General features: G+C 38.7%; 1 protein-coding gene across 10 annotated transcripts in view; it reads left to right on the top strand.

The window, feature by feature from the left end:
- Positions 1-260: 260 nt before the first annotated feature.
- The window catches only part of RALGPS1 (Ral GEF with PH domain and SH3 binding motif 1), an 81,138-nt gene continuing 65,005 nt past the window's right edge, over positions 261-16,393 (top strand). For 5 of the 10 annotated variants that reach the window (XR_009279223.1, XR_009279224.1, XM_058853923.1 and 2 more), the window contains exons 1-9: positions 261-366; positions 2,659-2,775; positions 6,994-7,187; positions 7,950-8,064; positions 8,951-9,066; positions 10,802-10,909; positions 11,299-11,349; positions 14,272-14,355; positions 14,835-14,924. Coding sequence is in view for 8 of the 10 variants with exons in the window: in XM_058853923.1 (XP_058709906.1) it covers positions 9,010-9,066; positions 10,802-10,909; positions 11,299-11,349; positions 14,272-14,355; positions 14,835-14,924 (390 nt within the window). In the remaining 2 variants the exon portion in view is untranslated. Of the gene's footprint in view, positions 405-490; positions 635-2,658; positions 2,776-6,993; positions 7,188-7,949; positions 8,065-8,950; positions 9,067-10,801; positions 10,910-11,298; positions 11,350-14,271; positions 14,356-14,834; positions 14,925-16,393 lie in introns of those variants that run through there. The other 5 variants (XM_058853926.1, XM_058853927.1, XM_058853928.1 and 2 more) reach the window with 5 other exon arrangements.

Here is a 16,393-nt window from a genome sequence, read left to right as displayed (position 1 = left end):
AGCCGCTGCTCGGGGCCGGGCTGCTGCCGGGAGGGGCGCTCGGGCTGTTCGGAAGCTCTGCCCGGACCCCGCGCCCCCGCCGCCCTCACAGACCCGCGTGCGCAGCCGCGCTGTGACCGCCAGGGGGCGCGCGGCGGGCGGGCGCGGCCAAGGACGGCGCAGCAGCACCTGCGCTCGCGCGCTCCCGCCCCGCCCGCGCCCATTGGCGCGCGCTCCCGTGCGGGGAGACAGTTGGCTGGCGCGCGCGTCAGTCCGCGCGCCCCGGCCCCGCCCCGCGGTCCCCAGCCGGGCCGGGCCTCGTCCTCGGCGGCGCTGAGGGCGCCTCCCCTCACCGAGAGCTCGCTGGGGGTATCGAGCCCCGAACAGGTGAGCCGCGGACGAGCCCCGCGTGCCCGGCAGAAAAGGTGGGACCGGCCGCCACATCCCTTCGTCCCTCCGCCTTCTGCCTTCCCCGCTCCGGGCGTGTGTTGCGGGCGGAGCTCTGCGGCGACGGGCCCGGACGGGCGCCCACCCTCCGGAGGCGCCACTCGCCGGAGGCCGGCGGCTCCCGGCCCCGCGAGGGGACAGCGTGGGCCGCTGCCGCAGCGCCGCCCGCTGTGGCGGCTCCGGGCGCCTCCTGCGCGGGGCGCGGCAGGTGCGCGGGAAGCGGGGGGGGGGCGCCGGGCTCTGGAGGGGCTGGCGGCGCTCCCCCGCTTCGAGAGCGCCCGACCATCCCCGGGCCTCTCTTGGAGAGGGCCCCGGGCCCATCCCCGCCGGGCGATGTCGCTCCGGCGCGGGGCCGGCGGTCGCCGCGGCCCTGCCCGCGCGCGGGGGGCTCCGGAGTCGGCCCGGGGCGCTGGAGCGGGGCGGGCACGTGCGGTCGGTGCCGCGCGGCGCCAGTGCGGGCGAACAGCGGGAGCGGACTTGGTACCGATATGGGGCGTGGGGGGAGCACAGGGAAACCGCCTAGGGTTGGCCACGTCCTCCTGTGTCTTTCGGAATAAATTTGAAAACTATTTGCATATCATGTGGATGAAACCGTGAGGGTCTTGTTAAGAGGCTTGACTGCGGTCTGTTTTCAAATCACTTCAGATAGCTTTTGGTCTAGCTTCTGCAGGCTTATGTCAGCCTGGGGCTTTGACAGGTAGTGGATGGAGAAGGAATGGATATTGAAATTCTTGGTTAGAGATGTACATCGTGCTTTCTGTCTGTGGTTTGTTGGTCTGAACCCAACAAAATAGAGCAATAGAGCATATGGCATATGTGTTCTTGTCATGCTAATTATTGAAAAAATTGAAATGTGTTGGTGTCTCTGAAGTACAGAAGGATATTCCTTGCCTCAGAAATCTTATCTATGAATGTTGCAATCTTTCTTTTACGTCCAACTTTGACAGATATTTTTTCTCTTGTTGATCATTCATGCCATGCCTTGTAGATATTCTTCATGTTTGTGAAGGACAGGAAGCTGCTGTAAAGGGCAGAACTACACACACTTGTTTGTTCATTTTCTGTATGTTGCCCATCTTGCATGATGTAGCACCAGTTTGAAGAAAAGTAACTACAAAACATTTTCAAACCTAGTTATGTTATTAATTTTTCTGTTTCATTACCTTATTTTAGTGAAGGGAAGACATCTAGAAGTTCAGGTGCATAGTAATTACAAGGTTTGCCCTTTACTAAAGTGGCACACAATGCAGGGCAGACAACAGGCATCATGTCTGTAATTTGATTGAAATGTGTAAGTGGATGCTAACACGTTTAACTTATTTTGATTCTTCTATGAACTAGGATTATTTGCTCGCTCAAGGAGTGCCTACTGCATGAGTTTTGGATGTGCCAAAAGAACACTGCTTTTCCAGCAAAAGATAGCTTGCTTTGATGCCAGTTGGAATTAGATATAATTATAGTCTAGAAGACAGACTTTTTTAAGGTGGAGATTCCCTAATGATGAAAGGAAAACAGAGACTGTAGTAGAGGTATAGTTGTAACACCAATTGATCTGCAGTGTTTTTTACCTTTATCAAAACAACATGGACTTTAATGGGGTTTTCATGTCAGTCTATATAAAACAAGCTTTGAGATTATTTTCTTCTCATTTGATGCATAATTTTATTAAACATTATGTTTTATAAAAGTTGGTATAAGGCAGAAGAGGAGAAAAGGGAAGGGCTATGCCTACTATAAATGTTACCAAAATGAGTTACCTAAGCAGTACTTTTCTCGGGTTTGTTGCTGATCATGTTTGGTGGAAGAGCTATGGCTTGTGTCTGTTTTGCTTTGTTTAGTTAAGCCTTGAAGAAAATGGTGTGAGGATGACTAGCATTTACAATTCATAAAGCACCTTGAAAGAAGTGAGTGAAACCAATAAACATTATGTGTTGGCTTGGACCTTGTGTTGATTGACAGTGAGGAGGAGTTACAAGCACAAATTCAGAGTATATTTAGCTATGAAATTTATAATAAATTGCTCTTCCCTCTGTGATGTATATGTAGTTCTTTTGAGTTTGAGAATTTATCATATACCAATGGAACTAGAATGGGGAACTAATAATGAAAGCTGTGAGGGAGAGGTAAGAATAAAAATACTAGAGTGCATGTTTCAGATGAGGAGTGCCCAGTTTGAGAAGAACTGAGTTGTAAAATAAATGTCACTGTAATCCTGTTTCCTGATGTTTACAGGAATGTTATGCTTTTAAACAAGAGATAAAACTGCTGAAAAGCCAGAGCTAGACCCAGCAACAGACTAATGGAGGTGTGCAGCAAAATGGGTTGAGAGCAGAGCTGCCTTATTCCACCGTAAGTATGCAATCGTATTTGAAGTCACAGGTATTTAATATTTTCACTTATATTTGATAATCAGAGATCACAGAAGTGCCTGTCAATTCTCTTCTGTTTAGGAAACTTGAGTTGTAGTAGTATTTTACTGTAATTTGAAGGTACATGTTTCTTTTCCTGTAACTGTTCCATGAAGCTTCTTTTAAAATATAACTTCCCTAAACATATATCTTCTAAGTTATTCAAGTTTGCAGACTTGTTTGAAGGGTAATGACTTTTGAAGGAGGACTTCTGCTGGAGAGAGCACTGCCACTCTGTCTTGATATGGAACTTTGATGTAAAGATTTCCAGACACGGATAAAATTCCAGTCTATGCAAAGTTCTTCAAATGGTTTCTAATTATTAGAAACCCTTACTGTATTTCTTGTCTTAATTTGTTTAGGTAGCCAGATGGAGATCTTGCTACTATCTTTACTTAGTAGAATGCCACTTTATTGTATTTCTTTGGCTTATACAAATAATGTTGATCATACTATTACTTTACTCCCTGATGCAGTAAGTAATGGTGCAGATAGAAGAATGGAGACAAGAAAACACTTAAGAGTAAATTTGTAAATAAAATAATTGGTCATTAGAGTGAACTCTGTAATCAGTGGATATAGTAAAGATGTGGGACATAATTAGAAGAATAGCATGGGACATTCAAGCCAGCATTGTAAGCTTCCTACTCATTCATGGTTTTAGCAGCTGAGGATCCTGTGAGATTTGAAATAATTTTTGACAGTCTTTTGTTAGGATATTTTGCATACAGCTCTTAAAGTAGAAAACGGAGACATTGCATTGATTATAATTTTGAAAAATAAGACAACCGTATTTTTATTCAACTTGTAGAATGTGAGCTTACTATTTTGGTGTAGTGAATGCCACAGATGTCTTTGTATCCAAGTTGTCCTATGACAGTTACTTTGAAAAGCTGAAATTTTAATTGTTGTAGGGCAGCATAGTGACAGCAAAGGGACTGATGACAGTCTAGTGTAACATGTGAGTAGTCAAGTAAAACATGTCATAAATGCATGACCTGCGCATTAGGTGTTGTTTTTAATGTACTGTTAGATATAATTCAAATCAGTTGTGTATTCATAAAACCCAAGAGTTTAGGACTTGGATTCTGAAGTTGTTTCTTAAACTCATCACAGCAGCTGTTTCTCTACTCACAGTCAAACTCATTTGAGTACATGCACTGGAGGGGTGGAAGCAGGAGAGTTGAGAAAATTTTAGAAAGGGAAGTCAACTTTGAATGTGCTTTTTCCTGAATTAGACTTGATCTATTGGCAGCTATTGGAAGACTGTCAAGATTCAGTTTTTTTCAACCTGTTTACTCAGGGACAATGCATGTTATTGAGGAATAGTTATTTGCTTGAGTGATTTCAGTTTATGGTCAGCTGAATTAATCCACATCCCCATGTTATTTCTGTTACATTTTTTGTTATTCATCATTAACTATAGTAAGAAGTTTCTCAGAAAAGGATGTGCATGAAACTGTTCATATGAAATTGTTCATAGTGTATTTTATCTATAGGTGGTACTGTTGCCTAAAGCACAGTGAAATATATTAGGGACTTCTGAATGGATACTGAAAATACACAAGCGCTTACTTTGGAAGATCTGTAAAAAGCCATCGCATTTCTGTGACTAATCATCTGTAGCCTAATTGCTTTGTTCTTAATAAACTGTTAGTTGGCAAATATTATTTAAATCCAGGTTTTCAAATACTCTAGAATTTCTCATGTTGTGCAAAATGTCCACCAAGGTCTGATGTTTAATTACTTGAAAAAGACTTTTTGAAATTAAGAGATTTTTCATATAAAGCAGTATGACTATTGACACAGCTCAACTGTCTGGTATCATATTTGTGTTTGTAAACGAAGTGTGTGTCATAAAAGGGCTCAGAGTGGCATACAGATAGTTATTTTCTGAAGGAAGTGGGGTTCACATGGGTAATTTCTATAATTATTCTAGGAGATATGATCCTTTTTCCCTCCACTTTCCAGGAATCATATGTGAGGGGTTGAGAAATGGGGTTTGAGAGAGGTGGTACTTACTGGATGGGGCACAAGTGAAGATACATTGTGTTTGTACTTTTAGGACAGGATGGATGCTGTCAAGAAGTAATTGGTCTTGCATCAGTGTTGCTCAGTGCTTTTGAGGTTTGTGTTTCTCTAGGTTAGCAAGTATCCACCTAGCACTCAGCAACTGCTACTTTGAAAGATGTAAGGAAATTCTCTTCAAATCCTTTCAGGATGGTTTACTCTGTAAAATCTTTGTCTGCAATGACAAACATTTTCTAAATTGTGCAAGCTCAAAAGGATTTTGAAATCCTTTTGCATTTGCTTCTTTTTTTTTGTTTGTTTTAATTATAAGTTGTGATAATGACCTAAAAGAAACCTAATGAGAGGTCAGGAAAAGGTATATAAACATCTAGGATACAGAGAACAAGCAGTGTATTGATTTAGATACTGTGATGGTATTTGCATTTTTGTCTTTATTACCAATAGAAGAAAAAAATGAGGCTTCTCCTCAGCCACCACCCTGCCCTTAAGAGAGCTGAACTTGGACATGATGTAGATGGTGATACAAGTTTCACATCAGTGACTGATTGCAAGCAGGGGGCAAAAATATAACCCTGTTACCATTTCATTCTGTTTTCATAATAGAACCCATTCTTCCACTAGTTAGCTGTGCTAACATACTTTTGTTTGTACTCTATGCCCGCAGCATCTGAGTATGACTTTGTTCTTGGTTCTTCAAGGAAAGAAAGGTTCTAGTGGTGAACATCTGGAAGAATAGTTTAGGAATGAGGAAAAGGAAAATTAATGCAATGATGAAAAACAATTCAGAACTGAATATGAGCTCTGTATGGTGTGTTGTAAATGTGTCTTTAGGCTGGATGTTGCCTGGGGATGTAGTAGTATAGTGTTGGTCTTGCTGAAGGTAAAAAGCAAGATTGTTTTAGGTATTCTTCATTCCCTTATCTTAATCAATGCCAGTTAACCATTCTGATGTCTGATTCCAAATTCTGAGAGGCATATCCTCTGAGGAGCAGCTGAGGGCTTTGTGATTATCTAGTTTAGAAAACAGGAATCTGAGCAGCAACCTCATTGCTTTATGCAGCTTCCTGAGAGGGAATGTGGAGAGGGAAATGGTGATCTCTTCTGCCTGGAATCCAGGGACAGCACATATGGAAATGATTCAAAGCTGCACCAGGGGAGGTTCAAACTGAACATCAGTATGCATTTCTTTAGCTGGGAGGGTGCTCAAATACTGGAACAGGCTTCCTAGAGATGAGGTTGGTGCCTCATGCCTGTCAGTGTTTAAGAGCCTTTGAACAGTGCACTTAATAACATGCTTTAACTTCTGGTCATCCCTGAAGTGGTCATGCAGTGAGACTAGATGATCATTGTATGCCTCATCCAACTGGAACTAATCTGTTCTAAATTTATTGTTTTAAAATAAACCAAATCCCTACTGGTTACTTCTGTTGGTTCAAACCAAGTTTATCAGTGTTGAGGTAGGGCCCTAGTGCACTTTGTTTTCACTGAACCAGGTGTCCAGCTAAATTGAGAAAGAACAGTTATCTTTTGGTAGAATGCTGAAGTATATTTTCTTAAAAGCATGTTGCAGCTCTCTGTTCATGATTCAGTGGTATTAGGAAAACCATAATCAGCTAAGGAAAATATTAAGTAAATGGTTTTTCAACCAAATCAGTGAAGCCAGTTGACTTATGGAGTCTGGAATGGCTGAATTAGGGCTGGTAAGAAACTCAGTATTTTTCCCTCCAATGGTAAAATCAATAAGAACAACGGTCATCAGTGGTTGCTGACATGGTTATTTTTTTATTTGCTGAAAGCAATGTGAACAGTCAGTGACTTCCTTAGATTGCTCTGCTAGCATTTAGAAATTAGAGCACAGGGACTTTGTTTGCCAGAAGTGGTTTTCTGTGTTTAAGAGTCTCTGAGTTTCTTGTGAATTGGGTAACTAGTACTGAGACTGAACTTAAGGGCACTTCGACTGCATTACATGCATGTTACTAACAGCAGTATAAAATTGGCATTTTTCTTTCGGAGAATGTTGCTTCTGTGGCATAGATAACAAGATTTTACAAATGCTGCTAAAATAATGGCTCTAAGGTTTACTTCTGTGCTTGGTTTTGATGATGGTATTTTTGTGGTTTTTTTCTAGTTGTTTTTGCACTGTCTTCAGTTTTGCTTCAGAGAGCGCTACAAATCTAAATGGGTTTATCAAATTGGCAAAGAAGAACAGACAATCTCTGATGATATGTATGTTTGCATCCTGATTTATCCACTTTGCTTCTGGCAGCCTATGAAGGAAATCTACTGCAGTGTGCCTGTGAACCTTCCGTGCAAACATAGAAGGTGTTTTCTTAGTTTTGACTTTTAGTATTGTTTGTGTAATGCATCATTTTAATGATTAACCTGAGAAAGTTGAAAGAAATTGTATGAATGAAAAGCTGTGAAAAGAGGCTAGTCTGTCAATTTATGTCATTTTAGTGACTTTTTGCCTTTTATTGCCAATATTTTGGGCCTTTGATAAGTTTTAGAATTTCAGAATTTTTAATCTTGTTGTTGTGAAATATGCAAGGGGAATATTGTTTCAGTATCTTTCTTTATGTTGTCTGACAGCCTCTTCATACTGTCGGCTTAATATTAGCTCCTGTGTTACTTTGTGTGCAGTGGTGCTTTCTGCAGGTGAGGAAACACTTCAAATGATCAAGTGGACTTGACTTAAAAGGATAATTGATTTCTATGACTGTCATGAAGGTAGCAAAACAAGTGGGTGTGTAGAGAAGTACTTTTTCACAGATGTGAATCTTGGAGAAATCTTTGCATATAGAAGAAGCAGTGCATTTTTAATGCTTGTGTTATATTTGGAACATTTTGGGGGGGAGGGTTAAGGCAAGAGGAATCTATTTTGATCCTGTCTAGAATGAAGTTTCTAGCCTTGCAAGATTTATGTATGTGCTGAATGTTGAAAGGCAAAAGTATACTAGTGCTTTTGGGTTTAGGTATTAAAGCATTTTTGTCTCACTTTGATATAATGAACATTAAAACTTGGTGTAAAACTGAACTTGAGCATGGTACAAGTTCACATACAGGATTTTTCTTTCCCTTTCACAGCATTATTGATTCCTCATGCCCTGGAGAACCTATTCAGAAAGGCAGGGATGGAGGACACAAGAATATTTTTGTGGCCTTAATGTAAATGCCACATGTTAAAGAAATTACATCTACAGTAAGTAGATTATAAGTGGAATTACTTTCCACTTGAGGATTGTAAGAACTATTAAGAAGAGCAACTCCAGACCTAGAAATATTTAGCAGCCTGTTAATGCTCAAAATGAGTTAACTTTATCAGAAGAAAAGAAATTGAATCTTGTCTTGTTTAGCAGAGAAGATTTTGGCATTATTTGAAGCAATATTAGTGACTTGTTTCATGGGAGATCCTGGGAAGAATTGTCTTTATAGGAATGAGAAGTGAAGACCTCATCATTCAAAAGGGAGTAATATAAGAGATTATTTTTATTCTTAGCTGTTTGCTTTTTCAGAATTTTTCTATTGGTGTGATCAGTGTTGTGGGAGAGAATGTGAGGATGCAGGGGGAGATGTGGCAATATCCCTTGCTGCACATGTGAGCAACTACAGATTTTGCTGGAAGAGTCCATGCATAGGAATCAGTGGCAGTGCCTGCCATGGGCTCATGCATGTGTGCTGTGGGGAATGATGACACAACCATGCTGTTTCCTCAGTTAAAGAGAATCAGACCTTCAGCTGACCTGCTAGTTCTGTAAGCAGTTTGTGGTAGTCTGTGGTTTCTGAGACTTTGTCCTGCCTAGGAGGGACTTTATATAAAACCTAATTCAACATAAATGGCAAATAATACACTTTTTTTCCCCCTGCATTTCTTGAGTTGAGTGGAGGTTAGGGGTAAGGACTTGGCATGGCTTTAGCAATATTCAGTTGTACTCCTTCAGAGTTGGTACCTGGAAAAGAGCATCTATCTCCTAAGTTCTTTGCTCTGAGAAAGAAAGATTAAATCTCTTGTATTGCTGGGTTATTTTCTCTGTGTGTTTCAGTTTTTTTATAAATTTTATTTATTCCACAAATAATTTGTTTTGCAGGAATTTCTGTTTTCAGCCAGTGCTGGCTGAGCTGAAACTTCCTGCATCTTGTGGAGAGCATGTATAAAAGGAATGACCTCATGGCCAATGTGATGGTCACCTCCGCCACTCCAGAGGTACAGTTCCTTGGGTTTTATTAGCTTCTGTATCAAAATGGAAATTTTGGCTTGTTTCAGCTTTCACAGAAGTCCTTTCCACTACTGGTAAAATACCACACCATTTGTAAGGCAAAGAAATAACATGGCAAGAGAGTAATTGTAGAACACTCCATGGCTTCTGGTGTTCACAGCTGTGTTTTTTTATTGTTGTTGATGATGATGATTACTCACTTTGTTTAGTTTTAAATAACATTTTTGACCTGTTACTCTGTAACTTAGAGCATGTATTATTAGTGAGCTCAGAGCAATGTAATCAAAATGGAGTCAGTCAGAAATAGAACCCAGAAATATCCAGCTGCATTTTTTCCTTTTTTTTCTTACTTTTTTTCTTACTTTTTTTTTTTTTTTTCTTCTTTTTAATTTACTGGTCTGCTTGTGAGAAAGTGCTCTAAGATTTTCTTCATTTTAATGTTTATGTCCTTTGGAGACCAGGCAGCTCTTTGGTGCTACTTCCAAAAGCTGCCTCATTCTGTGTTGAGCTGCTGTGCACAGTTAATGGCTGTTTGTCGCTCCATGACAGCCAATGGAGCACTGCTTGGGAATTAGCTGCTGTACTTTTTCTAGTTTTTTGCTTTCATCTAATATTATGATGAAATATTACTAATCAGCAACAGTAAAACTTGTCCTGTAAAGTGCACATTTTAAATGTGGGATTGGAGAAACTCTTTTTCAGCTTTAAGATGGACAATAATACTGCATATGTATTCCAAAGTCTTGTGCACCTGGATTTATAAAGGAGCATATTAATAATCTGTTATATATTTTTATTTTTGCTTTTCCAGACTTAATCAAATCTTGTGACAACCCATTTCAGTCTTTCATTGCCAGTTTTTTTGTTTTAGCACATTAAATAAATGAAGATCCATAGTTTTTAATAATTCTACAGGATTTACCAGATTGTTGAATATATAATAAACATCACTTATCTATACATAATTCTCTTCACATTCATATATTTTCAGTGCTTGTAACAACTGCCTTGTAACTAATTATTTATCATTGTAAGGACATTGCAAGCCCCTGTGCTTGGGCTTAATGTCTTTGGAGTGAGGAACAACATCAAAAATCTTTTGGAAGTCTAACAAGACTATTAATCTTGATCCTTTACTCACTACCCTCAGTAGATACTGAGGCAGTGCTTCTCATTTAGAGCACTGACTTAGCACTTTCCTGATACAACATAATTCTGTGTTTCTACTAATTCCCCTGTATTCCCTTCTTAGGTTTCACCTGTACAAATGTCAGGTTCTCCTAACCAGTAGTGTGCAGATTAAACTTCAGAATGTGTCAATTTTCCCATTGTTATAATGTTGTGATTAGAGCATCTTGACTTGGATCTACCTACTCTTTTCTTTGTGCGTTTAATTTTAAAAATCCTATGGAAAATGAACCTTCAAAATCTCAACACATTTCCTTTTGTGTGACAGTTCTTTAGTTTAGTCTATGATTTTTGAAATGGCTTGCTAAAGCTGAAAATGTCATACAGCTAAAATTTTATGTCATTGTAGTTTTTGCAGAAGGAAGTTGCAAGCATGAGTGAACAGTGCAAAACTAAATTCGATAATTTGGTGTCAAACTTCTTGAAGTTCATACATTTTCTTGTCATTGCGTAGTATTTTTGCACATATTTATTTCCTGATTTGTAGATGAAATTCATCATTCTGCAGATAAGCCTACTATTTTTTCTTTGTAGGGTAGTAGCAGCTCAGATTCTCTGGAAGGGCGAAGTTCAGATTATGCCAATAAAAGCTACGATGCAGTCGTATTTGATGTGTTGAAAGTAACTCCTGAGGAGTTTGCTGTAAGTACAAATGTTATTTTTGCATTTAAACTTGTATAATATTCAGGGCTAGTAGAGTACTAAAAAATACATGTAATTTTTTCTCTTAAAAAAAACCAAGTCTTTTCAGGAACACTGGAAGTTTATTTAAAACAAATTTCTACCTTTATCAACTTCAATGAAATAAGTCTGTCTTGGGATTTAGTCATTTAGTCCTGACCTGACACAGCATATTTGTTTTACTGTATAAAGTAATTTGAATTTTTTTAAGTCTTTTAGGAGATCCTAGCATAGGTTAGTTCTGGTCAGTGAGGAATATGTGTATGGTTTGTAGTTACTAAAGGACACATGGAAATACATCACTATCAGCTCTTGATATTACATGATATAAAATTCTATCTTCATTGCAGAGCCAGATAACATTGATGGATATGCCAGTATTTAAAGCTATACAACCTGAGGTAGGTTTTCTTAAACCATCTGCTTACATTTTTGGAATTCAGTGCCTGAGGAAATGTGATGGTTCAAATTTTGTTCAAGAATGCTCACCTTGCAGAACACTAATGTTTTTCTAGTCATATTCTCTGTTAGCATTGTGAATCTGTAATCCAGCATGAGTTACCTTGGTTTTTCATCTGTTGCCAAAGGAGATGACTGCGTTTTTCTGAAGTCTTCTTGTCTTGTTTTGAGTGGTGGAGTGTTTCTTCAGGATAAATTTATCAAGTGTAAAAGTTCTCTGTTCTCCTTTCTGCTGCTGTTTTTCAATTCATCCCTGATTTCAGAGTTTGACTAATGCCTCTGGCCATAATCTCATTTTTAGGTTGCATCAGCTGCTTGATAAGATTTTTAATTTGTGTGATCGTTTTTAATATTCAAAATAATAAATGCTGGGAATAAATCATCCCAAACCCTTAAAAGTTAGTGTATTACTGTCTTTTAAGATTTTAACCTTTAAGAAAGACACAGAAGGGAACTTGAGGCCTGATGAGGAAAAGCAGTCAAAGGTAACATAGACATTTGAAAATCAGTAATAAGAACCTGAGAAATGAAGAATAAAAATAGTTATCAGAATGTAACAAATTTGTGTAAAAATATGATGGATTTATTTACTGCAAAAGGTACAAGAATCATGTAATTCCTGCTTCAGGTGTTTTACTATAAGAACATGTGCTTGTGTCCATTGTGGCTTGTCTTCTTGTCCTAAGGCTGGAATATCATGGTTATATAAAGGGCAGCTCCTGCTCCCCCATAATGTCAGCAGAACTGCATTTCTGACATCAGTAGGGGCAGTCAAGTTTAGAAGGTTTTTAGTAGAAGCTCTAGCCACCTAATTTGCTCACTAACAAAACAAGTCGTCATTTATTATAATGGTTCAGAGAGGTTAGCACACTTGTATTTTGAGCAGGACAAATTTTTTATTTCCTTCCTATGCTATCTGTTTTCTGTCCTTCCTGTCAGATATTTTTTTTTTTCTCCCCAAGAACACCAGGACAATTTTATAGCTGAAAACACTTTCATGCTTCCAAAATTATGTGTGTGCTCCAGGCAACTGGGGAGACTTTTTTTTCCTGTGGGGAAAAAAATGGCAAACAAATAACGCAATAAGAAATTAGCAATACCCATAGAAAAATCTGCTAACAAAAAACTTTCGCTATGTACAAATTGATATACAGCTGCTTTTCCATGAGGAAATTTTATTTAGACAAATATCAGAACTAAATGGAGGGGGTTTTTATTCTAACTACCTTTGCCAAAAGCAGAGGTAGTGTTGTACTCTGAGGAGATGAACGAACTAAAAAATAAAATACAAAATTATAGATGTTCATTTTTAAAGCAAATTTTGCATTTACTTTAGTTGCTATGAAACCTACTCCATAGAATTTTACAGCAAAAAATACCCCAAAGCAGTTGACTTGCTCTTTTTCTTTTCCTTTGTCATTGCTTTATTTTGCCTTTTGGAAATGAAATTTCCTGAAGGGCTGTTCTGGCAAATAGATGTAACTCACTTAGGAGTGATTAGAAGGAAAACTATTTTATTTTCAGCTTTTGCTAGAATATAGGTCGTTGAATATGTAGCAGTTACCATGAACTATTAGCTGTGAATCGTGCTTTCTGATTTTCATTTTATTGGAATCATCAATATCGTTTGTTTGCCAAAAATAAACTACTTTTTCTATACTGAAATTTTGCCAACTGTAGGACTAGGTTTTCAGGCAATAAATAGTCTGTGTATTTGTCATGAACCTGCTCCTTGCTATTAGGTAAGTTATTAGACTAAGAAAGTTCACATATTCTGGTTGAAATTTAAGGTTAATCTTTTAACGTGGCCTTATGCATGGATGGAAATACCTAAGATTTTAGAGTTTTGGTTGCTAAGTCTTATCTCAAACACACAAACATCCTTTAAGCATGGTATTTGCTGAAGCTTTTTCCTGCTCTCCAACAGCTAGTACTGAAAATCACATCTGCATTTTATTTTGCAGAATTTAGAAAGAGGATGTCTAGTTAACAATTCTTTGTTCTCCAGCAGAAATAATTATGCTTAAGTTATAGATTTCTATGTAACTTTATTTAGATTTTTTTCCAAGTCCTGAAATTTCAATCTCCACAAATTTCACGGTTTTTCACACTTGATGGGAAAGTTTCCTGTGACTGTGTGCATTGAGGAAACTGCCAGCATCTTTCCATACCAAATGAAAAAAAAAAGAGATGAAGTGTAACTCTAAAACACGGTATATTGAAGCAGTATTAAAAAAGTTGGTGGGGGCATTTTGGATCACTCACTTTTATCAACCTTCCTATTTCGTCTGAATTTTAAACCTTTTTGCCATACACAGGATTTTCCATTGTTACTCACTAGTCCTCTTGCAACTGCTTAATATCCTTAGGTTACTGACCTCTTCCACTTTTCTGACAAAGGTAAATTTTGCTGTCCTTAGTAGAGTGTCTGAGACTTTTTTTTACATGTAAACATATGATTTCTAATATCATAAGACATGGACTGTTCATGTGGAGAGCCTATGTCCTGACATAAGCAAATTCGCATTTTTATTTACAGAAGTTTTAAGTGCTGGAGAGGGGGATTCAAAGTATGTTTGGAACTGGAAGTACTTTTCCTGCTGCTCACACAGGCATGTACAGATGTCTAGAGTATGTTGCATTTATCAGCATTACAAAGTGCTTTTCAGATGCAGAATTCTCTTTGGCTGACTCTACCTTTTTATGTGAAGGTGTCTAAAATTAGTAGTGTATGTTTGGAAAGTTGAACAACATTTTGATTGAAACTAAGACTTGTGGTTCTAAAAACAGAAGGCTGACTTAGAACTAGTGTTAAAGGGAACTCATTTCTGGTTTTTAAGGCAATTTTTAAATGTATTTCCTAGGAACTAGCCAGCTGTGGATGGAATAAGAAGGAAAAACACACCCTCGCGCCAAATATTGTTGCCTTTACTAGGAGGTTTAACCAGGTATATAATTTGATTACTGTCATGATCAGGTACTGTTTGACAGTTGTCTTTGAGTATAAACAGAACTGCTCATGTGAATTAAAACCTACTTTTCCAAACGAGGTTTAAGATTTTTAAATGATAGCCCCTGTTTCCAATTGTTTTGTCCACATTTTCATGTTATTCCTCTAGACCATTTGTTCCTGATTATTAGTTCCTAATTTGTTTTGCTGTTGTGCAACATTAGCAATTTTGTTGCCTTTTTTTCTGGGTTTCACTTGCCCATTCAGTTATCTTGGTGCTGTCTTCTCTATCTCTTATGGTGGTAATGTTTCAGAGCAATTGCAGTGATTACAGATGAGAGTTCATGGGATCAGAAGTCTTTTGTTTCCTTACCCTGTTTTCTTCCTGGAGCATTGTGAGAGTTTGCAAATATTTAATCTAATTGACTAATAAAGCCCTTTTTTTTTGTAATAAATTAAAGTTGCATGTGTTTACAGGTCAGTTTTTGGGTTGTACGAGAAATACTAACAGCACAGACCTTAAAAATAAGGGCAGAAATACTGAGCCACTTTGTGAAAATAGCAAAAGTAAGTGCAAATTTCTTACACTATAATTCAAAACCATGATTTCTTCTTGTTTGTTTGTGCACTACTCCTGTGAGCCCTTGTTGGATTGCAGAGAGTTACAGTTGTTTCAGCACATCTGTTATGTTGTACCACGTGAGTAAGATAAAAGTATGAGAACTGTTCTTTTCCACTTGGTTAGATGAAATTACCCAGTTCAGTGTGACTCATCTTGTACCTCTGCCTACCAAGTTTAAAAGTGGTTTGGGTTGTTGGTGACCGGTTGTGTGTTGGCAACATCAAATGTGGTTGTAAATTGTTCTGGTTTTTTTCTCCCTCCATTTTCAAATTTAATTTTTATGAAAAGAAATTTCTTGCGTCTAAAATAGTTATTGTGAGACTTGTTTGGTATTCCTGCTAGGAATACCAGTATATATATATCTATATATATATATACACCAGTATATATACCAGTAATTGCTGGTATAAAGCACTGCTGTTACAGATCAGTTATTTTAATGAGTTTGAGCACTGCATTTTACTCTTCACTTTAAAATAAACAAACAAAATTTAAAATATTTAAAATATTTACAAGCTGTGGTCATTCTGTTTTATATGACCCTGAGTGACACAGCACTTGGATCTAAGTCCCGAGTGCCAATTTTGTATGTGTGAAATTGTGTGTGTGTAGATAATTAAAATAATATTTTCCATGTAGTACAAAACAGTTTTTGTGCTGTGCATATTTCCAATCAATTTACTTAGTAGTTTTGTACTTACGGAAGAAAATTTATCTGTGTAAGTTACTGGCACAAAAAAATACTCCAAGTAATAGGAGAGTGTTCGACTTTGTAAGTCCTTGGTTGTTCTTAGAAATAAAAGTTGTGGTGCCGCACGTTGGGCACCACCTGAAGTAAGCCCCCTTTTGTCCCTCCCGAAGTAACCCTGGCTAGCTGTGTCGAGGGGAGGGCGGGGGGGTTCTTCACAACCAAGATAAAAGACCAAAGGGCTGCTTTTCCCTCCGGGATAACGTCAGATATTTATTCAGGCTCTGATCCGGGAGGAAAAAGAGAAAGAGGAAACATCTCCCGGGCATTTTCAAACCTTGGGAGAGGGGTGGGGAGACATATAACACCAACCAATTGGATAATATTTCAGGGACAGGGAGGGGAAGGGAAAAACACGTCACAGCTGCAGGGAGGGCTTACACAAAAATTAAGGAACGCCCAGGAATGTGCACTACCACAGTGGCGTTTGGGGTTTTTTTTAGCCTGAACAAGGGGGAACACTGCCCTCTTTCCTTCTCTTGCCTTTTTACTTTTCCTGCTTTTCCCACCATAAAGGCCAGATCTTCCTTAAATGCTTCTGAGCAGTGAGTAAATGGATCACTCAAGGATGAATCCAGCCTCTATTTAAGCATTACAATGAAGCTACATGGCAGCAATTCTCATTTTTCTATTTTACATTTTTATGTTTGTTGTAGCAAGCATTAT

The sequence above is a fragment of the Poecile atricapillus genome, chromosome 20 (genome assembly GCF_030490865.1).
Source record: "Poecile atricapillus isolate bPoeAtr1 chromosome 20, bPoeAtr1.hap1, whole genome shotgun sequence".
NCBI classification, from domain to species: domain Eukaryota; kingdom Metazoa; phylum Chordata; class Aves; order Passeriformes; family Paridae; genus Poecile; species Poecile atricapillus.
The sequence above is the reverse complement of the archived record's forward strand: the minus strand, read 5'-3'. Positions and strand labels throughout refer to the sequence as shown.